The sequence below is a fragment of the Choloepus didactylus genome, chromosome 1, assembly GCF_015220235.1.
Source record: "Choloepus didactylus isolate mChoDid1 chromosome 1, mChoDid1.pri, whole genome shotgun sequence".
Classification (NCBI taxonomy): domain Eukaryota; kingdom Metazoa; phylum Chordata; class Mammalia; order Pilosa; family Megalonychidae; genus Choloepus; species Choloepus didactylus.
The window spans coordinates 215,863,551-215,883,113 of NC_051307.1; the positions used below are offsets into that span (position 1 = coordinate 215,863,551).

A 19,563-nucleotide genomic window follows, 5' to 3' on the forward strand; every position below is an offset into this window, starting at 1 on the left:
GTGGTTATCTCCAAGTCCTGGGATTGGGGTGTTTATTTTTAACTTTTTTTTTTTTGGTAATATTGAGTTTTCTTTAAACATGAATCATCTTAATCAGCAAAGAAAAACCTAGCTATTTTAGTTTAGAAAAATAAATAAGAATGGTTGCATCTGTATGTGGGTGATGGAATTATTTATGTGGCTGTGATGTAACTGTTAGAGATATATGCATCCCATGCAGCCCACCTCTAATTGTAGCAAGGGAGTGATGGCTTCAAAATAAGGGAGGTAAAAAAGAACATGGTAGGAGTTGGTATTTGGAAAGATTGGGGTGCTGTCCCCCACCACCCCCTCAACCTGTCCCCCACCTGCCTTGATCTGTCTTGAGAAACTGTAAACCACTTACCAAGTAGGGGTATTTGAAAATAGTATGTTGGCGCCACCTCGTGTCCGCACTCCGTCATTGCGCCCTCCGCTTCTTGGTGGAAGCTTCCCTTCACATTGTTTGATGTCCCTGCTCTGGCAGCATTTACTCGGCAGGCAGCGTGATGCCTCCCGGGGTTCTGCAGGGCAGTGGGAATGCCTCATTAATTTATGCCTTCCTTCCTGTCTCAGTCACACAAAGCGTATCTCCAGCTGAACCATGGTTTGGCAGATGAAGAGCAAAAGGATGCTTCCCTGTCAAAACCAGTCTCCGCTTTTTTCTTGCAGCCTGGGCCTTAAAGCTGGGTCCGTGCTGCTCTGGCACAAAAGCCGTGCGGCTCCCCAGGGGCTGCCTCGGGTCTGGGGTTTTGAGTAGGAAACTGGGGAGTCTGACTGGTGGGGGGCCCTTTGGCCTGTGGCTGTGCTCTCAAGAGACCCCAGCAGGTCGGCACCAAGGCCTGGTCCCCTGGCCTGCCCCATCCCCCCCCCCCCCCCAAATTACTCCCCTGCACAAAGAATGCCCCGTCACCCAGTTCCCCAGAGTCATCTTCACAGCTTTCTTCTCCTTCCCACCCCTCCTTATCCAGACCTCGGGCCTCCCAGGTTTACCTCCTAAATATTAGCTCTAGAATGTACCCGTTGTGACATCTGCTGCCCCCTCCCAATCCCCAAGCAGCTGGCCCTCTGCAGCAGCCTCCCAATAGCTCTCCCTCCTCCCCCCTCGCTCTCCAGGGCCTTCTGCACTCAAGGATCTTTGGAAATCCTCTGGTTCAGACCTTTCCAGTTCCTTCCCAGGGCTCGTAGGATAAAGACCAGAATTCTAACTGGCCTCGCGCCTCTTATGCACCTGGCACCGCCTGTCTCCCCCGTGTCCCTGTGCCTTCATCCAGCTCCCTCAGCTTTCTCCCTCTGGTGGTCCCTCTGCCTGCCCTTTCTTTCCTTGACCCCCTCCTGCTTAATCCCCATTCACCTGTCAGTTCTCAGTTAAGTGCCTTCCTCAAGGAAGTCTTCCCTGGGAGACTCTTGTCAAAGCCTCCTGTAACGTGCTGGAACACTACCGTGTCCTGTTCCATCCGTCCTGCCTGGGGTGTAATATTGGCTCCACACGTGTGATTCTTTGATGCCTCGCCGTCTCCCCCTCTAAAATGTGGTCCCCAATGGGGGATGATTTTGCCCTCAGGGTGTGGTTGGCAATGTTTGAAGACATTTTTGGCTGTTTCAAATGGGGGCTCCTCCTGGCGTCTAGTGGGTGGAGTCCAGGGGTGCTGCTGAACACCCTATAATAAAAGGACAGCCCCTCAGCCCAGAACTGTGTGGCTGAGAAAGCCCACTCAAGACTCAGGACCACGGCCACCGAGAAAGGGCTTGTGTCCCATATGTCGCTGTTAGAGGTTGCTTTGGTATTCTTGACACTCTCATAGGTTTGTCCATCCACAGATGTAGATCCACCATGTCCTGTGAAACCTGCCAGCTACAGGGAATAAAAAGATGAATTATCCTGACCTTTCCTTATACCCCACATCAGGATAATTACATGGGTACTACTGGCCTGGAGATATTCATTTGGGGGGGGAGGCAATCTTTGATTTAAAATTACTCAAAGTCATTTTAAATTGCATTTACTTACACTCTAATCTGTGAATGATAACATTTTATCTACAGTTTTAGCTATTTGGCACTTTCCACAAGTCAAACAGCTTGGATTCTTCAAAAAATTCATCATTTAAGGAAAAAAAAGTCAGGTGACTATTAAATTAAAAGGGGCTAAATGCAAATGTGTGATCAGGGTGAGGGGGTATTTATAAACAACCCTTGGAGAACACCTGGGAAATTTTATACTAGGTATGAGATAATATTGTTGAATTACTGTTTATTTTCCTTGATCTGAGAATGGAATTGATGGCTATAAAGTAGAATGGCCTTATTGTTAGAAGATGCAGGCCAAAGTATTTAGGGGGAAGTGTCCGGATGTCTGCAACTTGCTCTCAGTAATGCAGCAGCAAAACAGCTGTGCATATGTGTGTGTGTGTGTGTAGAAAGAGAGAGAACAGATGTGGGGAAATGTTAATAGTAGGTAAATCTGGGTGAAGGAAGTATGGGTGTTTCTTAAACTACTATTTCAACTTTTCGAAGATGAAGTTTTTAAAAAGTGATTGAGTGGTGGTTGTGCTTGGAGCCCTCTGAAGTTGGCCTGCATGTCCTCAGTTTGCAGCTCCCCGCCCATCCACATGAAGGTGCAGCCTCTGAACCGGACAGCGCTGCAGGTGTCCTGGAGCCAGCCGGAGACCATCTACCACCCGCCCATCATGAACTACATGATCTCCTACAGCTGGACCAAGAATGAGGACGAGAAGGAGAAGACGTTTACAAAGGACAGCGACAAAGACTTGGTAAAGCCTCCCCGTTCCAATACAGGGTCCACGCTGCCTTGTCATTATCAGAGGACCGCCTACAGGCCTCTGGGTGGGCACTATGTGCACACTGTCTCTGCACTGTGCCTTCCTGATGGCTGCCCAGCGAAGGTGGGCATCACCATGGGTGTGGGGCAGTGTGATGGGTACGAGTGTGAACAGTGGGAGGAAATTGCCTTCGTCCCTCCTGACCTTATACTCAGAGACTGTGCGACCTCGGCAAGCTAGGTAATTCCTTGGTAAATTGGGGCCTGCAAAACTAGGTGCTTTTCCTGTCTTAAACAGAAAAACTTCTTTAGCCGCTTTCATCTGCTGGGGTAATTGTAAATATTAAATGAGTTATACAAATGTTCAGTGGGTCCTGGCTCATGGTAAGCATGATATATTCTTTTATATGGTTCTTAATAACTGTTATTGCTATTATTATTCATCCTGCTGCTACGTTCACCACCACCACCCAGTTTTCCACAGTCCCCACCACTCCCTCTTGTCTCACCTCATCACCGTGCATATTCCCATTACTTGCTTGAACCCTGTGCCCATGCCGTTTTTTACTGCTGTGCTTAGAGAAAGGCCCTTCAGAACAGATGTTTGCAGAAGCCATCTTCCTCCCTTGTAAAAGCACACCCTCTGGTGAACTCTAGTCTTTAAGTCTTTGCATAGAAACTCAAAGTGACACATTTGGGTTTGAAAGCCTGCATTTATTGTTAATCAAAAGAAGGCTTTGGAGTAACGAAGCCCGTAATTGTATATGCTTGTGAAAAATGCAGTAGCACCCAGTGGGATTCTTAATGACGGTTACCACTTTTTTTTCCTCCCAATTCAGAGTTCTTGGGGCCCATTCAATCAGTTATAGAATAATACTTTTCATATTCCTTTAGATGAAGATTCTTTTACTTCATTTCCATTTATGTTTTCAATTTCCCCACTAGACATTGTTATCTGGGTCACATTAGGGGATGATGAGCTTCATGAAATCAGAGAAGGACCTATTCAAAGGCATCCAAGGTTATGATGTATTTTAACCTTTCTCTTGTCACAACTGGAAGTCCATAAGGGATTTTCTCCCTCTGAAGTAAAGATGGCTTGCATTAATCAGCAGAAACTATCTAGGTACTTAGGCAGTTTCTGGTTCTAAGTGGAAAATAATTAAACATGCAAAGATGAATAGATACAGGCTTGAAGTGAATTCCGATGAATCCCTGCATAGATGGAGTGAAGATTTTGCTCCAAACAGAAGATGGGGTCAGAGGTTTAGCGAATGAGGCATAAATTAGTTTCAGAGAAAGAGAGAGATGTAGGGAAAAACATGCTTCGACAGCAAGTTATTTTTTTATAAGAATGTCTAGGGGTGGTTATTTTCTTTGGGGACGCACAAAATTAATTTTCTTAATTTTTCAAGAAGTCAAGACTGCTGACTTTGTGGCAACAAAGCTATCCTCTAACTTATGGTATTACCTAAAAGTAATACTTAGCATTTACACAGCGTTTAAATGCAGCTCTCTTTTCTGTATCCTCACTCTACTTGTGGGGCAGCTTGGGTCACCTACCTTTTCCAAAAGAGATGAATGAGGCTTAAACTTAAGTGACGTGACCCTTGACCTACTGATTCCCCCCAGGGTGCTATTTTCTAGGCACCCGCAGCAGGTGTGCTTAACTTTTTGAATACCAGTCTAGAGGATTTCAGCGGCTACATCAGGAAAATCTGCTCAATGGTTAAGCTCACAGAGCTGGTTTTTATACTTTGCCCAGAGCACATGTTTCGATGACAAGATATTTAATCCATTAGGAAGAGACTTTGGAAAAATCAGTTGCTTTTGTTGTTTTTTTCTTCATAAAGCAAGCACTGCCCATTTTTGGTATTTTCCATCTTCTCATTTTTAAGGACTGTTGAAATAAGGCTTTGAGGAGTGGGAATCCAGGTCAGGCTGGTGACTGTTTTAATTTCCTAGCTGCTAAAACATACACTGTACAATGGGTTGGCTTAAACAATGGGAATTTATTGGTTCACGGTGTTGAGGCTAGAAGAAGCCCAAAATCGAGGCATCAGCAAGGCGATGCTTTCTTCCCACAGATAGTAGCATCCCAGGGCTGGCTGCCGGTGATCCTTGGTCTTTGGCTTCTCTGTCATGTATCAGTGTGCATGATGACATCTTCTCCTTAGTCTTCCCAATTCCCTTAACTTGTGGCTTCTGGCTCCTCCCCATGGTTTGTCTTCATGTCCAACTTCCTTTGCTTATAAGAACTTCAGCCATATTGGATTAAGGCCTGCCCTCATTCAGTTTGGGCATGTTAACTAATAACATCTTTGAAGGTCCTATTTACAAATGCGTTCACACACCACAGGTCCAAGGATTGGGTACCGAACATGCCTTTTGTGGGGGCATGATCCAATAGCCAACAGTGACATTTGATCAGGGGTCAGCAAATTTGTTAGTAAACTGGCAGATGGTAAATATTTTAGTCTTTGGGGGCCGTATACTCTCAGTCACATTTACTCGACTCTGCTATGTCTGATGAAAGCAGTCATAGACGACACATAAATGAACGGGTGTGGCTGTGTCCCAGTTAAGCTTTATTACCCAAATAGGAGGGCCAGGCTGTAGCTTGCTGACCCCTGACATCTTTTCTGTGGCTTGGCTTACTCTATGAACAAGCTTTGCCTGGCCTGTGACATGTCATTCTTATAAGAATCCTATGAGGTAGCTCTTCCTCTACCCATTATACAGTTGAAGGTAGCAGAGGCTAGAAGACATTGAGCATCTGTCAGAATATCCTAGCTGGTGGCTTAGAAAGGCTCGATCTCATGTATCTGATCTTCTTCCTCATTATCTCCTGCATTCTCCATCAGTCAAGACACAACAAGGCCTTTAAACTCCAAAGCAACAGACTTGCAGAGATTTGTTGTGGAGGTTCTAAACTCTGCCTGCCTCTGGAAATTCAACATGCCTGGTAATTACAGAGTCCATTAGGATAAATAATTCTGGTTTACAAAGTACAGTAGCAAGGACAGAAGTCCAAACCTTGTGAGCTTAATGAGGACTGAAAACACATTCAGAGCCATGACTATGGTCTGTTAATTTCTGATGGATATAGTAGGAGCAAGTTCACAGAAATGTTGCTATATTAGGTAACTTTCTTGGGGTAAAGTAGGAACATGTTGGAAGTTAAGCAGTTATCTTAGGTTAGTTGTCTTTTTCTTACTCCCTTGTTATGGTCTCTTTGAAATGTTCTTTTATTGTATGTTTGTTTTCTTTTTAACTTTTTTTTCATACAGTTGATTTAAAAAAGAAGGGAAAGTTAAAAAAAAAAAAAAAAAAAAAAAACAAGGAAAAAAAAAGATGTAGTGCCCCCTTGGGGAGCCTGTGGAGAATGCAGGGGTGTTCGCCTGCCCCACCTCCATGGTTGCTAACATGACCACAGACATAGGGGACTGGTGGTTTGATGGGTTGAGCCCTCTACCACAGGTTTTACCCTTGGGAAGACGGTTGCTGCAAAGGAGAGGCTAGGCCTCCCTATGGTTGTGCCTAAGAGCCTCCTCCCGAATGCCTCTTTGTTGCTCAGATGTGGCCCTCTCTCTCTAGCTAAGCCAACTTGAAAGGAGAAATCACTGCCCTCCCCTCTATGTGGGATCAGACACCCAGGGGAGTGAATCTCCCTGGCAACGTGGAATATGACTCCCGGGGAGGAATGTAGACCTGGCATCGTGGGATGGAGAACATCTTCTTGACCAAAAGGGGGATGTGAAAGGAAATGAAATAAGCTTGAGTGGCAGAGAGATTCCAAAAGGAGCCGAGTGGTCACTCTGGTGGGCACTCTTACGCACAATTTAGACAACCCTTTTTAGATTCTAAGGAATTGGGGTAGCTGGTGGTGGATACCTGAAACAATCAAACTACAACCCAGAACCCATGAATCTTGAAGACAATTGTATAAAAGTGTAGCTTATGAGGGGTGACAATGGGATTGGGAAAGCCATAAGGACCACACTCCACTTTGTCTAGTTTATGGATGGATGAGTAGAAAAATAGGGGAAGGAAACAAGCAAACAGACAAAGGTACCCAGTGTTCTTTTTTACTTTAATTGTTCTTTTTCACTCTAATTATTATTCTTGTTATTTTTGTGTGTGTGCTAATGAAGGTGTCAGGGATTGATTTAGGTGATGAATATACAACTATGTAATGGCACTGTGAACAATCGAAAGTACGATTTGTTTTGTATGACTGCGTGGTATGTGAATATATCTCAATAAAATGAAAAAAAAAAAAAACACATTCAGAGCCATATTCAAGAACAGGAGTCAAAGAATGCTTTTGTGTGCCTCCTATCCTGCACATCTCGGCCTTGAAGACATATTCCCAGGCAAGGTTATTTTTGAACACTCTTTCCCTGCAATGCGAGCATTTGTTCAGTAGGGAAACCACACCTGCCAGACTTTGCTGTGGCCCCAGGTTTGGCTTTGGAATGCAGGGTTTGCAGTGGCCTTCAAAACCATCTCACTGTTTTTTCTTTCTTCACCCATAGAAAGCCACCATCAGCCACGTCTCACCCGATAGCCTTTACCTGTTCCGAGTCCAGGCCGTGTGTCGGAACGACATGCGCAGCGATTTCAGCCAGACGATGCTCTTCCAAGGTGAGGCCTGTTTCACCCCCGAGCCTCCTCCCTCTGTCTTTTTTCCCATTATGGTGCTTGTGCAAAAGAAAACAAGCTGGTCTACAAATCGGTGTGGGGTTTTTAAACCACACCTTGTAGTCCTAGTAAATTAGGCCTGTCTTTTAGATTAGGGACTTCATAGGCCAGGAAAAGAAAGAACAAAGTGTTGAATTTTATTATATGTTTTGTTTCTATTTGATTTTCATTTTCCACCTGTGGGAATCCAAGTATTTGGACCTTTTGCTCATCTGTTGTCTAATGTCATGTCAGATCGTAAAATCCCCTCCAAGTCGTGTTCTTGCCACCCTGGAGGTTTCCAGCATGATTCAGTTAGTGGCTCTGTTAAGAACCAGAGCCCAAAACAAATAAAGCTCACCCTTCTGACTTACAAACCACACAAACCAGTCCTGGCTCACAGGTTCCTTGAGCTTCCTGGGACCTAGAAATATGTTCCTGCTGACTTAAGACCAGTAGGAAGTTCAGGGATCAGGACAGGGGTGAAACAAATGAGGCATTCAACCTTGGTGCAAAATTGAAGTGGCTGCCAAAAATTCAGAAATCATGATAAATACTATTTTAATGGAAATTTAAAAAAATAGAAATCAATGCAAAAAATTTGTGATGAACAACATATCAGAATTTTAAATAAAAACAGGATTCACTCTGCCTCATGTGTTCTACCCCAATTTCCGTCCTGGTTTCAGTAAAACTACTTACAAAATCAGGCAGCCAGCCTGTGGGCCATGGTCTGATAATATGATTTTTTCATATGTGCTAAGACTGGCCTGGGGCAGAGACCAGGGGCTCGGCTCCGAGGCCCTCCCTGAGCTGGTTGTTTTAATTTTGTCTGGATCTCAGTTTTCCCATCTGTAAAATGAGAAACCCATAGAGCAGGCTGGAGGTTCTTAACCGTTTTGAGTCATGGGTCTGAATAAGACTTTGGACCTTTTTCCCTACAACTCCAAAGACCTGATAAAGTGTGCAGGCCATGGACTAGCACATCAGCATCACCTGGACATGTGAGAAATGCACGTTCATGGGCCCCTCCCAGCCTGACCAAATCAGAGTCTCTGCGGCGGGGCCCAGGAATCTGGGTGTTTACAGGATGGCCCAGTGCCTGGCACGTATGTGAAAGCCTGGGAAGTGCTGGGTGAGAGCCTGCGGCTCTGGAGCGAGGGCCCCAGGTTTGAGTCCTGGCTGCTGTTTAGCAGCTGTGCAACTCTGAGAACCTTTCTTAACTTCTCTAAGCCGTAGTTTCCCAATCTGAGAAATAGTAGCAGTGGTAATACTAACCCCACCTCACTGGGTCCTTGAAGAATTCCTTGGGAGTGGTGCGTGTTCTATTATTAGCATTGTGCCTGGCATTGAGTATCAATGCCTCCTCAGTATTTGGGTGGATAAATAAGAAGAAGAAATGATGAACCCAGGGTAGGAAACCCTCCCGCCTGTTTCCCCTCTGAGCATGCCTTCGAGCTTTGTGATTCTGCATAGAGTATATAGATATTTTTTTGCTCATATTCACATTGATCTCATCCTTCAATTTTAACTGAAATGAGCATATCTGCATTCTTTTCATAAATAAATCATGCTTGCTGCGCCCACCTGTGGTCTGAGCCTATTGGCGCCTTTTCCTCTGCTGACGTGGGACTGCAGGTCGAGGCCAGGCCTGTACTGGCTGAGGGGAGGAGGAGAGAAGGACCGAGTGGGAGCCTGCTGAGGCTGTGGCCCTGCAACTTTGGAGACATAAATCATGCCTAGGCCTCCATTGTGCACCCACCGAGAGCCTGGAGTCTGCAGAACTGCCTTTCCAGATTAATAGGCCCCCGAGCTCCCAGGCTTCTGCGTGGACTGGGAAAAATTAAGTGTTTGGAATGTAATGTAATGCAGAGAGGCTTTGTCAGCTATAAATTCAAAGCACAGAATGTTTAACATGTCTGTTCTCAGTGGCTTGTTGAAAATCGCTGATGTCTCCTTTGTCTACAGACATTCTCTGCTGAGGTGGACACGAGTTTACTCATTTTATATGCTGGTGTTCAGCCTGTATTTTCATAAAGGGGAAGGCTCCTTTACCCATCACCACTGTGGCTTTAGCATCTTTCCTACCACATCATCTTTCCTACCCAGGGAGCAGCATAAAACTAAATCTTATCTAGGTAAGCTAGCTGAATTTCTGGTGAGCCAGCTGGCAGTATATAAGCAGTAGGAGTCAGTTTACAAAACTGGATAACTATTAGGACTTAAGTTTTAAAAAACAACAACAGAACAAGCTTAGAGTACTCCAAAGCCTTGTTCAGCATAATTAGGTTTCTCAGGGTTAAAATTTACATGTGATTTGGAAGCATGAGGGGGCCACATGGAATATTCACCTTATTACAGTAAACATAACTATATTTATATTATCTAAAACCTAATAATATGTTGTTTTTATATATAATATAGAGCATAAAACAAATACACAATAACAGTAATGGCAAGGCAATATTTGTAGAATGGTTCACAGTTACAGAGTATTTGCACAAAAATTATTTCCTCTGAATCAAACCTCGTGTCAGCTTATAATATAGGTGTTATTTTACGAATGGGGAAGTGAAGTTTGGAGAGATCAGGTAAGATCCTTTGGCAACTGAGCAGACCTTGGTTTTCTGATTCCAAAGCCCAATGATTTATTATGCAGCAGTGGATCATCCCAAAAAGTAAGTATTACCCACCACCTCAAGCCTTCAACATAAGGATAAAAAGATTGATGACAATGTATTCAGAGCCTCTGTGCAATTGTCTATAGTCATGGCAAACAGGGATTCATGAGCTTTTTCTTTATGCCACACACTCATTCAGCAGCTGGTGAAGTCAACTGATCCTTTCCCTGAATGGTTTTTCAATAAATAAAGTGCACCACAAAAGAGACCAATTATGATCTAACGCAGTTGTCAAAATATTTTAAACAAATTTATGCCGAAGTAATATATACATGCTTTCTTATTCAAGTATTCAATGACAAGTGGCGGCTCTGTTAACTACGATGATTCCTGAGCAATAACTAACATAAATGATATTCCCAGAGAGCCTGTGACTGCAAGGTGGTATGAATGTGACTTCAGAGACAAATTCACAGGTCCTGCTAAAACCATTGAAATTTGTTTTGTACCTTCACAATGGAAGGAAACGCTGCATCTCACAGGGAGTTTAGTGAAAACACAGATGTAACTTTTTCCCATCCCTGAATTCCGTTAGGTCCCCAGACCCCACCAGGTTAAGCAAACCTGACCTGGAAGGTCCTATAGAAACTTCCCAGGTGCCAGGGCACTAGCTGACCCCGGTGGAGGTTTTTGAGTTAAATGAAAAGCAGGCACACTGATGGAGAGGCTGTTTGGTTTGTTGTTTTTAATTAGAGCTCTTTTGGAGGCGCAGGTAAAACAGGTCTCCTGGGAACCTTTTTTTCCTGTCTTTAACAGAGGTGTGTACACCTGCCTGAGGCAGTGACCTATCGATCCTTGAGCAACTAAGTGATGGTGGGAGGATATATTTAGTGCAGGGCGGGTGCCAGGCCTTTGGCTTCCAACTGCCTTTTTTGACCTGGAATCTAAATGGTTGTATTGACTTCCAGACCACCTGTTCTCCACATTGTGTCCGCACATTTCACTTTCCAATTATGCAAATTGAATGTATCGTTAGGTCAGGGGCAGCCAAGTCAGGGACCCACAGGGGCCAGGCGGGGAGCAGGGAGCACGTACAAATGAGGGGAGGGGCGGCCATCGGTGGGAAATTGGAGAGCACGTGCCCACCCTCAGGGGCCCTGGCCGCTCAGCCCAGGCAGGACCTGCAGGAAGGCCAGCCAAGATTGTCAGATGGGTGATTTTTCCCGTTAAGCAGAAAATCAGGAAGTTTAGATAAAAACTACTGTTTACAATGCTAGTGACAAATTTGACTTTAAAAAAAAGGTTGCAGGCCAAACAAAAGAATATGCAGGTTGCTTGCCACGTCTGGCTTAGGGAGAAACCACAGCTGGTACAGGTGTTATTATTTTGGTAATTAGCATTTTTTGCTAATAAAAACATGGTGTGGATATATAGGAGGCAGATTTTTACTTTATATGGCTTTACTGTTCTTTGAGATGACCACAAAAAAGCAGTTTGATATGTTTTTTTTAATGTTATTTGTTCACAATGTAATGTCTTTGTTTCGCAGCCAATACCACTCGAATATTTCAAGGGACCAGAATTGTTAAGACAGGAGTGGTAAGTAGACGATAGTGATTGTTGGGTTCTGTCCGGTTGCTAATTTGCGCAGTTAACACTGTGACCACGAGGTGGCAGTATGATGTTGTTAAACTGCTCAACCTGAAGTGGTTAAACGACAGAAAAAAATGTCAAGTGTTCACTCTTGATAATTCAATACACTATAAAAACAAGTCGTGCAGCAAAGTTAAGGCAGTGGTGTTAATGTTGTATAATTTTGTCAAGAGAAGAATTCTCCAGATTTTTAATTATTTATTATCTGTGGAATCATACGATGCAGGAACACAAAGGGTCCACAAGTTCCGTGCCTCTCATTCGACATTTGCTAAAATTGAGAGGGGGTCATGTGCCCCAAGTCACCTGGCTTACCAGAGCTCCGGAGCCTGGACTGTATCCTCGCTCCCCATTCCTAGTGCAGTTAATAAATATTATGCGAGCCTCAGTGGTGGGGTGATAGCCAAAACAGCCTCAGATTTACTGAGCACTTCCTGCTGTCAGGCACCGATTACTTGATTTCTTCCTGGCAGCAGCCCACACAGTCTCTGGTACTGTCACCCCCACTTGAAGGATGAGGAAACTGAAGCTCAGTGAGTAAAAATAACATGTCTGCCTCACCCAGGGAGCGAGCAAGGGGTCCCTGGCTCCAGCCCAGGCAGCCTGACTTCTCTGTTTCTGAGTGCATCATTTGCTAACGTGGTCATCCTTAAACCAAAAAGTTTTCTAGGTAAAATTTGATTCTGGATTAATGAAATCTAAGATGTTCTGGTTACCGTGTTGCATTGTATAAATGATAGGATGGAATTTTGGATTCTATGCACCAGGCTGTGAGAATTAAAGTAAAAACTCAGAGCAGCACTTCTTGTCTTCCTAAGCCTCCTTATGTGAATAAAATCCTGCAGTTGAACCCCAGTTTAGTGTAGTGGGAAGAACGAGCTGAGGTTTGGACATAGGAAGTCCTGCCTCTGCCCAGCCATGTCTCCTTGGGGAGGCTTCTTGCTGTCTCTGTGCCTCAGTTTCCTCACCTATGAAATGGGGTGATGATCACATGTGCCTCCAGGGTGCTGTGGAAAAGCACTCACCCCAAGCCTGGCACATGGTCTCTGTTGGTTAGGTGATGCTCTTGTTATTTTTGCTGTAATTGTTGTTGTGCACATGGACCTAGATTTTGCCATAAACCCGGAGACTCTGAGAGTATAGCAGCTGTATGGTGCCCAGTGTGGAATGGCAGGTGTAAAACATTTCCTCGAAGCTTGCAGTGCAGAGCACAGCTCTGTTTCTGCCCCTGCAGACCTGGGCAGGCCCCCTCCTTCTCTGTCCATCCATGTGCTCATTGCAAGATGGCAGAATTGGAGCAGCTTCTCCATGGCCTTTCCAGATGCAAGACTGTATGTTTCTCACAAGTGCCCACTGATATACATGAAAGCAAGGAGCTCCTGCCTCTTCCATTGTCACCCCAGCAATAACCATCTGATATTCCCATTGTATTATTGCTTATTTGATATTTGCCTTTAAGCCAACTTTACCATTACTTCCTTTCTTGCCACTTAGCCTCCTCCTAAGCAGTACCAGTGAAAAGTTGGAAGTCAGGTTTGATATGCTAGCTAAAAATGTTAATGCACTGGAAGTAATTGTAAAACCATTAAGATAACAGGTGGCCATCCACAGACTGCTCAGGTTCTTTTTTGTATCATGCTTATGGAAACCCCATATGATGGTTGAGAGTCATAACCAGGACCCCGTTCCCGGTCCTAATTACTGACACTTCTCCCCTTTTTCTTCTGTCTCTCCTCTGCCCCTCCATCCTCCGCTGCTGACCCTTTCAAGCCCACGGCGTCTCCTGCCTCTTCGGCCGACATGGCCCCCATCAGCTCGGGGTCCTCTACCTGGACATCCTCTGGCATCCCCTTCTCCTTTGTTTCCATGGCAACCGGGATGGGCCCTTCCTCCAGCGGCAGCCAGGCGACGGTGGCCTCGGTGGTCACCAGCACGCTCCTCGCCGGCCTGGGCTTCAGCAGCGGCGGCATCCCCTCCTTCCCCAGCACGGTGTGGCCGACGCGCCTCCCGATGGCCGCCTCTGCCGGCAAGCAGGCCGTCAGGCCCGTCCTGGCGACCACGGAGGCCTTGGCCTCTCCGGGGCCTGACAGCGATTCGGGGCCCACCAAGGACAGCGAGGGAGCCGAGGACGGGGAGAAGGACGAGAAGAGTGAGAGTGAGGATGGAGAGCGGGAGCACGAGGAGGAGGGGGAGAAGGACTCGGAGAAGAAGGAGAAGAGTGAGGTGACCCACGCTGCCAAGGAGCGGAAGGGGGCCGAGCCCACCCCTGCACCCTCGTCGCCCAGCGGAACTGCAGAGGTGGGGGGTCGTCAGACTATGCCCGGGCAGGAGCACCCCGCGGCCCCCACAGACCAGCCGGACGAGACGATGGATGCCGACCTGGGCCTCAGCTCCGATTTGGCCACCTCCACCCAAGTGCCCCCCACCGCCACAGAGGAACATTATGCAGGGAGTGACCCCCAGAGACCCGAAATGCCGTCTAAAAGGCCTGCGTCCCGGGGTGACCGATTTTCCGAGGATAACAAATTTATCACTGTTAATCCAGGTAAGCAGTGCCCAGTCCTCTGTCGAGGGTCTCTGATGCTGCAAATGGTTTTCCCCCTTTAAAAAATGGGGGTAGAGGACAGAGAACCAGAAAGAGTTGATATGTCTGGATGCCTATATGTCCCTCCTTTTGTTCTAATGAGAATAACCTACTCTCTTATCTTTGCTGAAGTAAGCCTTTCCATGATACTTGTTTTCTGGTAAAATCGACTCACCTCAGAATAACTGTATGGCCATCAACCAGGCATTGAAGTAACCGAGTAAAAAAGGGCATTGATCTTAAGCAGTTTATTCATTAAGATTTCTTTCCTTCTTTCGTTTATTCAGTGCATATATTTGTGAACTGCCCGTTTTGTGCCGGGCACTGACGCAGGTAAGCTCGGTCCCCGCCTCTTGAAGCTTCACAGTATATAGGAGAAGACAGATAGATGATCAGCAGCGAGCTAGCTGGAATGCAAGCTCGAGAGCAAGCCAGCCAGCTACTAGAAAACATGCTACCGGAAGTATTAGATTGTGAGACGGTATTAGAGACGATAAGCAGGGTGCCGTCCGAGAGAATAATGGGGGTGGGCAGGGACCTATTTTAACTAGGAAAGGCTGTGGCTCTGGAGAAGTGACATTTATGTTGAAACCTGAAGAAGGAAGGAGTGCTGGAGTTAGCGCATGGAACTAGTCTGAGAAATACGGTCCTCTACCCAAAGCACCCATTTGCTGGGTGGCCTGCCCTGTTTTCACCTGGGGAAGCCCGGGCGTGGCCAGCCTGCCATCCCTACCACCCTGGCCCAGGGAGGTCCTGCAACTGCCACGTACTCACATCTTAACGAACCATTCGGATAGTTGCTGCAAGGGAGCCGTCAGCATGAGGGGTTGTTATTGTTGTGAGGGGTTTTCTTAATAAGAAACTCTTCATTTTGCCAGACTACAAGATGTTTAGCAACAATTTTTTTTGCATCTAAGCTGTTGTGGAGTTATAAGAGTGCAAAAAAAAAAAAAGCAACTGGTAAATATTTATTTGCTTTTGCACTTGTAAACATTAAAATTCATCTAAAGCTGAGATCTCGTATGTTAAGATACAACTTAGAATAAATTTTCATGTTTTGAATTACGTTCCCCCTTCAGGCTGGTACAGATTAATTTTCTGAAGTGTGGGTTTCCTACGGGTGTTGCTCAGTTTTGTCCTGGTTTTAGGGAAAGTTCCAGAGTGGCCTTCTGTGAAATTTAGTTAAGGAAATGCGAGGCCTCTCATGAAGCCATTTGAAGCTATCCCTTCCTGAGCAATGGCCTTCCTTCTAGGAATTGCTATGAAAAAGTTGAATCTCTTGCATTTGAAGATATTAGAGAAATATTTATTTATAGAGTGCCCACTGTGTACCAAGCCCTGGACTAGGCATTGGGAAGAGAACACTGATCAAGACCAGCTTCTGTTCTCAAGGGGAGTTCACGTTCTAGTGGGGGGGTTGAGAATATTTGAGTAAACAGATGCATAATTTCAGATAGTGGGAAATGTAGGAGTGCGGGAGGGGGGCAGTGTCACATCAAGTGGTCGTGTGAGCAGGACGTGAGTGGCGAGGAAGAGCTGGCCGTGCCGAGCTCCACTGAAGGACGTGCCAGGCTGCAGGAGCAGCAGGTCCTAAACTGAGAATGAATTTGAATCGGTCAAGGAGCTATCAGGCCAGGGTGGCTGGACCATGGCGAGCCAGGAGGAACGGCACAGGATGAGTTCAAAGGCGAGCAGAGCTTGATCAGAAAGAGGCTTCTTGGCCATGCTGAGGACTTGGGTCTGCTTGAAATGGGAACCAATGCTGGGTTTAAGCAGGAAGTGATTAGTCTGATGAATTTTTCTAAAGAATCACTTGGGCCTCTTTGTAGACATTATATAGGAGAGGCAAGAGTAAATGCAGGGAGCCCCATTGGAAGACGATGGATGTGGATGGCTGGCACCCCAGTGGTTTCTCCAAAGTCAAGTGTATAGGTCTGGAATCAATTTTGGATGTTGGGAGGTTTAGTTTCTGGACTAGGGGTTCTAGTGAAATAGTGCGTCTCAGCCCAGTCTTCCTAAACCTTTCTTTGACCACACTCCTGAAAAACATAGCTGCTAAGAGCTTAGGTTGGGATTGTTTACAGCTTGAGAGACTGGAGAGAGGCAGGGACTGGGAGTTATGTGGAAATGAGTCATTGTGATTGGAGTCAGATTGCAGATTTCCAGATTCCAAGGGAAGGGGACAAAAAACAGATGATAAATCTTGAGGATTCCCCCTCCAGGTATGGAGTGTGTGAGTCTCCAGCCTCAACCCTGCAGGCATCTGAGAATATCTACGACCCTGGCAGAGTGGCTTTTGGAGTCAGATCACCCCAATAGCCTGTGCCCCTTATTCCCTGGGAGGCCCTAGGCAAGTCTTTGCTCAGTGTCGTCATCTGTGATGTGGGGAGAATGGCAGCCATTAGTGCAGACCACAGCGTGGGTGATGGTGCTAGGCACGTGAGGATCGGAGCCAGCCTTGAGCTTGGTGACAAGGAAGGAGGAGCAGCCCCCATGCGCCAGGCAGTAACCACAATGACCATGAGGGGTCCCGTAGCAGGGCTTTCTTTCCCAGTCCTCTGTAGACTTTAGGAGCATGCCAAGACTATGGTCCCCAGTTAGCTGGCCTTGAAGCTGATCTCGAGGAACTTCCAGGCCATCCCCAACACTGGTAAATCAGAGCGTCTCCCCCAGCACCTTCATCTCGGGGAAAGGTCTGCTGCTTCCCAAAGCAAAAGGGGTCTTCTTTCAGAATTTCAAGGCACTCAAATTTGGGAGTGAGGGTAAGGGTGAGGGTGGTGGGTGTTTAAGCCAGGGATAGGCAAACGTTTCCCGTAAAGGGCCAGATAGTGAATATTTTGAGCTTTGTAGGCCATACAGTCTCTTTCGCAACCACTCACCTCGGCCATGTAGCACGAAAGCGGTCACAGACAGTAGGTGAATGAGTGGACGTGGCTGTGCTCCAATAAAACTTTATTTACAAAACAGAGATTGTGGGCAGCTTCAGTCCTTGAGCTATAGTTTGCCGACCCCTGCTTTAAGCAGAAATATGTGTTACTGGTTAATAAAGGATGTGAGGAACTTTAGGGTAAATCTAGCAAACCCCACCTTACTCTGTGATTCCTTGCTTCCTGTCCTTCCCATGCTTTTTACTCCTCTGCCTCCTCTAGCTTGGTGTTTATTTTTTAAATGAAATTGCCATCAACTTTAATGTTGGGAATGATTTATTTTAAAGACTTGGGATGTACCTTTGTTTAAATCTCTTGCATATTTATTTTTTTTTCTTTTGCATCAAGCAAAGACAAATTTAGCTGCTTAGCATCTCTTTGAAAAAGTAATAATGCAAACTAAATATATTTTTAAGTTTCTCCAAAAGACTTGTTTAAATCCCTTTGCTGTTTGATAGTATCTTTATAGATACTGTGGATAAGAGCTTTACTGTTAACTCCCAGGAAGGGGACTAGTATCATCCTTCTAAAGAAGAAGTGGCAAACTCAGATGACTCCAAAATTCAGATAGGTAATGAGGGTAAGAAAAAAAGGCCAGCTGTTAGACTTTAGGGAGTGGTGGGGACTGTGGCAAACTGAAGAGCACCTGTCCTTTCTAAAATGGGCCACCTCACTGAGCGCCAACTGATTGGAACTATGAGAATGCCTAGTGATAAAGAAATTCAGATTTTTGTGCAGAATCCTCCAATTTTTAAGTGTACTCAAATTTTAAAACCAATATTTTTTTGCACATGTCAAACTAAATACATCCACAGGCCCGGTAGGGACCACTGGTGTCTAGCTTCTGCTGTGGTGTTGATTTCTATAGTCAAAACTGCCCTGGCAGCTCATCAGGAGGATTAGGGGCATAGATGTAGTCACACTCTTCCTCAGCTTTTTCCTACCACCCATCTAGTGCAAAGCTCTCAGCTAGCTTTGTGCTGCGTAGAAATCCAGCATGGTCCCTCCCTCAAAAAAAGCACAGCCTAGATGTGAAGACAGACCCAGAACTCAGTCGTTGCACTAAAACGAGCTTGGAGCAATCTGCTGTAAAGCATACTCTAGACAAAAGCATTTCAAGGTGATTATAGTCGACAAGCTTGTTATATAGTGCTCAGGTTTTCCATTTTTATTCCTTTAAATCAGGGCAACTCTTTTTAGATCAAATCTTCCTCAGAACCTGAGTTTATAAAGAGCCATTCTCTGACTGCTCACTGATGCCCTCCTCTGGTCCAGCCCCCAGCCACATGCTAAGGTGATGGTCCAGTTCAGGGGTCAGGCACGTGCAGCCCACAGCCCGCTTTCATAGGGCCCACGAGCTAAGAATGATTTTTACATTTTAGGAAAAAAGAATATGCAACAGAGACCATATGGCTTACAGAGCCTAAGTGTTTACTGTGTGGCTCTTTATGGAAATTGTGTGCCTTCCCCTGGAGCAGTGGGACAGAGAGCCGGGGTCACTGTTATTCTTTGAGCCAGAGCATGTGTGTGATGGGAGGGAGAGAAATGAAGTTCCAGTCGTCACACTCTTTGGGGCAAAATCCTGGGACACCTCTTTGGAACCCTCCTGCTCCAAGGAGCCCAGCTTGAAAACCTTTGATTTATTAAAACAACAACCCCCTCATTGCCCAACATCTGTGCTGAGCTGGCCCTGCCCTGCTAAATCCTGGACTGCACACGTCACTTATCCTACAGCACCCTGCGAGGACTGTGCCGTCATTGTTGCTGGGATGCCAGTGGGGAAACCGAGGCTCAGAGGGTTAAGGAACAGGCCCAGGGTTACAGCACGCAGCCAAGACAGAGCTCAAACACAGACAGTGACTCCACCGCCAGGGGCTGACCCCACGCTGTGCAGCCCACCTCCCGGCCAGTGGGCAATACAGGATGATTTCAGTGGAGACACTATTAACTGAAGGTTTATTTTAAATGTACGTTTAAAAAGACACCAGTTTTATGGCAGTGGTTCTCAGCTGGGGTGAGTTTGTCCTCCTGGGGACATTGGGCAATGTCTGGCCACATTTGTAGTTGTCACCACTTGGGAGGGGGCTCGGGACACTGCCCACCATCCTACAACACACAGGGCAGCTCCCACCGTGAAGACTCGTCCTGCCCGGGACGTCAACGGGGCTGAAGCTGTGAAACCCTCACTGATGATATCCATACGAAGTTTCCGTTTTAAAGAGGTTTACTCGAGGCCTACAGTGGAGTTAATTTAAAGACAGAAATAAGGAATAGTCCAGGTTCGTACAGGTAGGG

The 19,563-nt window shown here is 46.0% G+C and overlaps 1 protein-coding gene across 5 annotated transcripts in view; it reads left to right on the forward strand.

Moving 5' to 3' along the window:
• PTPRG (protein tyrosine phosphatase receptor type G) overlaps nucleotides 1–19,563 on the forward strand; it is a 686,843-nt gene that overhangs the window by 577,982 nt on the left and 89,298 nt on the right. For all 5 annotated transcript variants that reach the window (XM_037799495.1, XM_037799505.1, XM_037799497.1 and 2 more), the window contains 4 exons: nucleotides 2,608–2,792; nucleotides 7,339–7,447; nucleotides 11,654–11,703; nucleotides 13,528–14,302. In XM_037799495.1, the coding sequence (XP_037655423.1) occupies nucleotides 2,608–2,792; nucleotides 7,339–7,447; nucleotides 11,654–11,703; nucleotides 13,528–14,302 (1,119 nt within the window). The remainder of the gene's footprint in view (nucleotides 1–2,607; nucleotides 2,793–7,338; nucleotides 7,448–11,653; nucleotides 11,704–13,527; nucleotides 14,303–19,563) is intronic.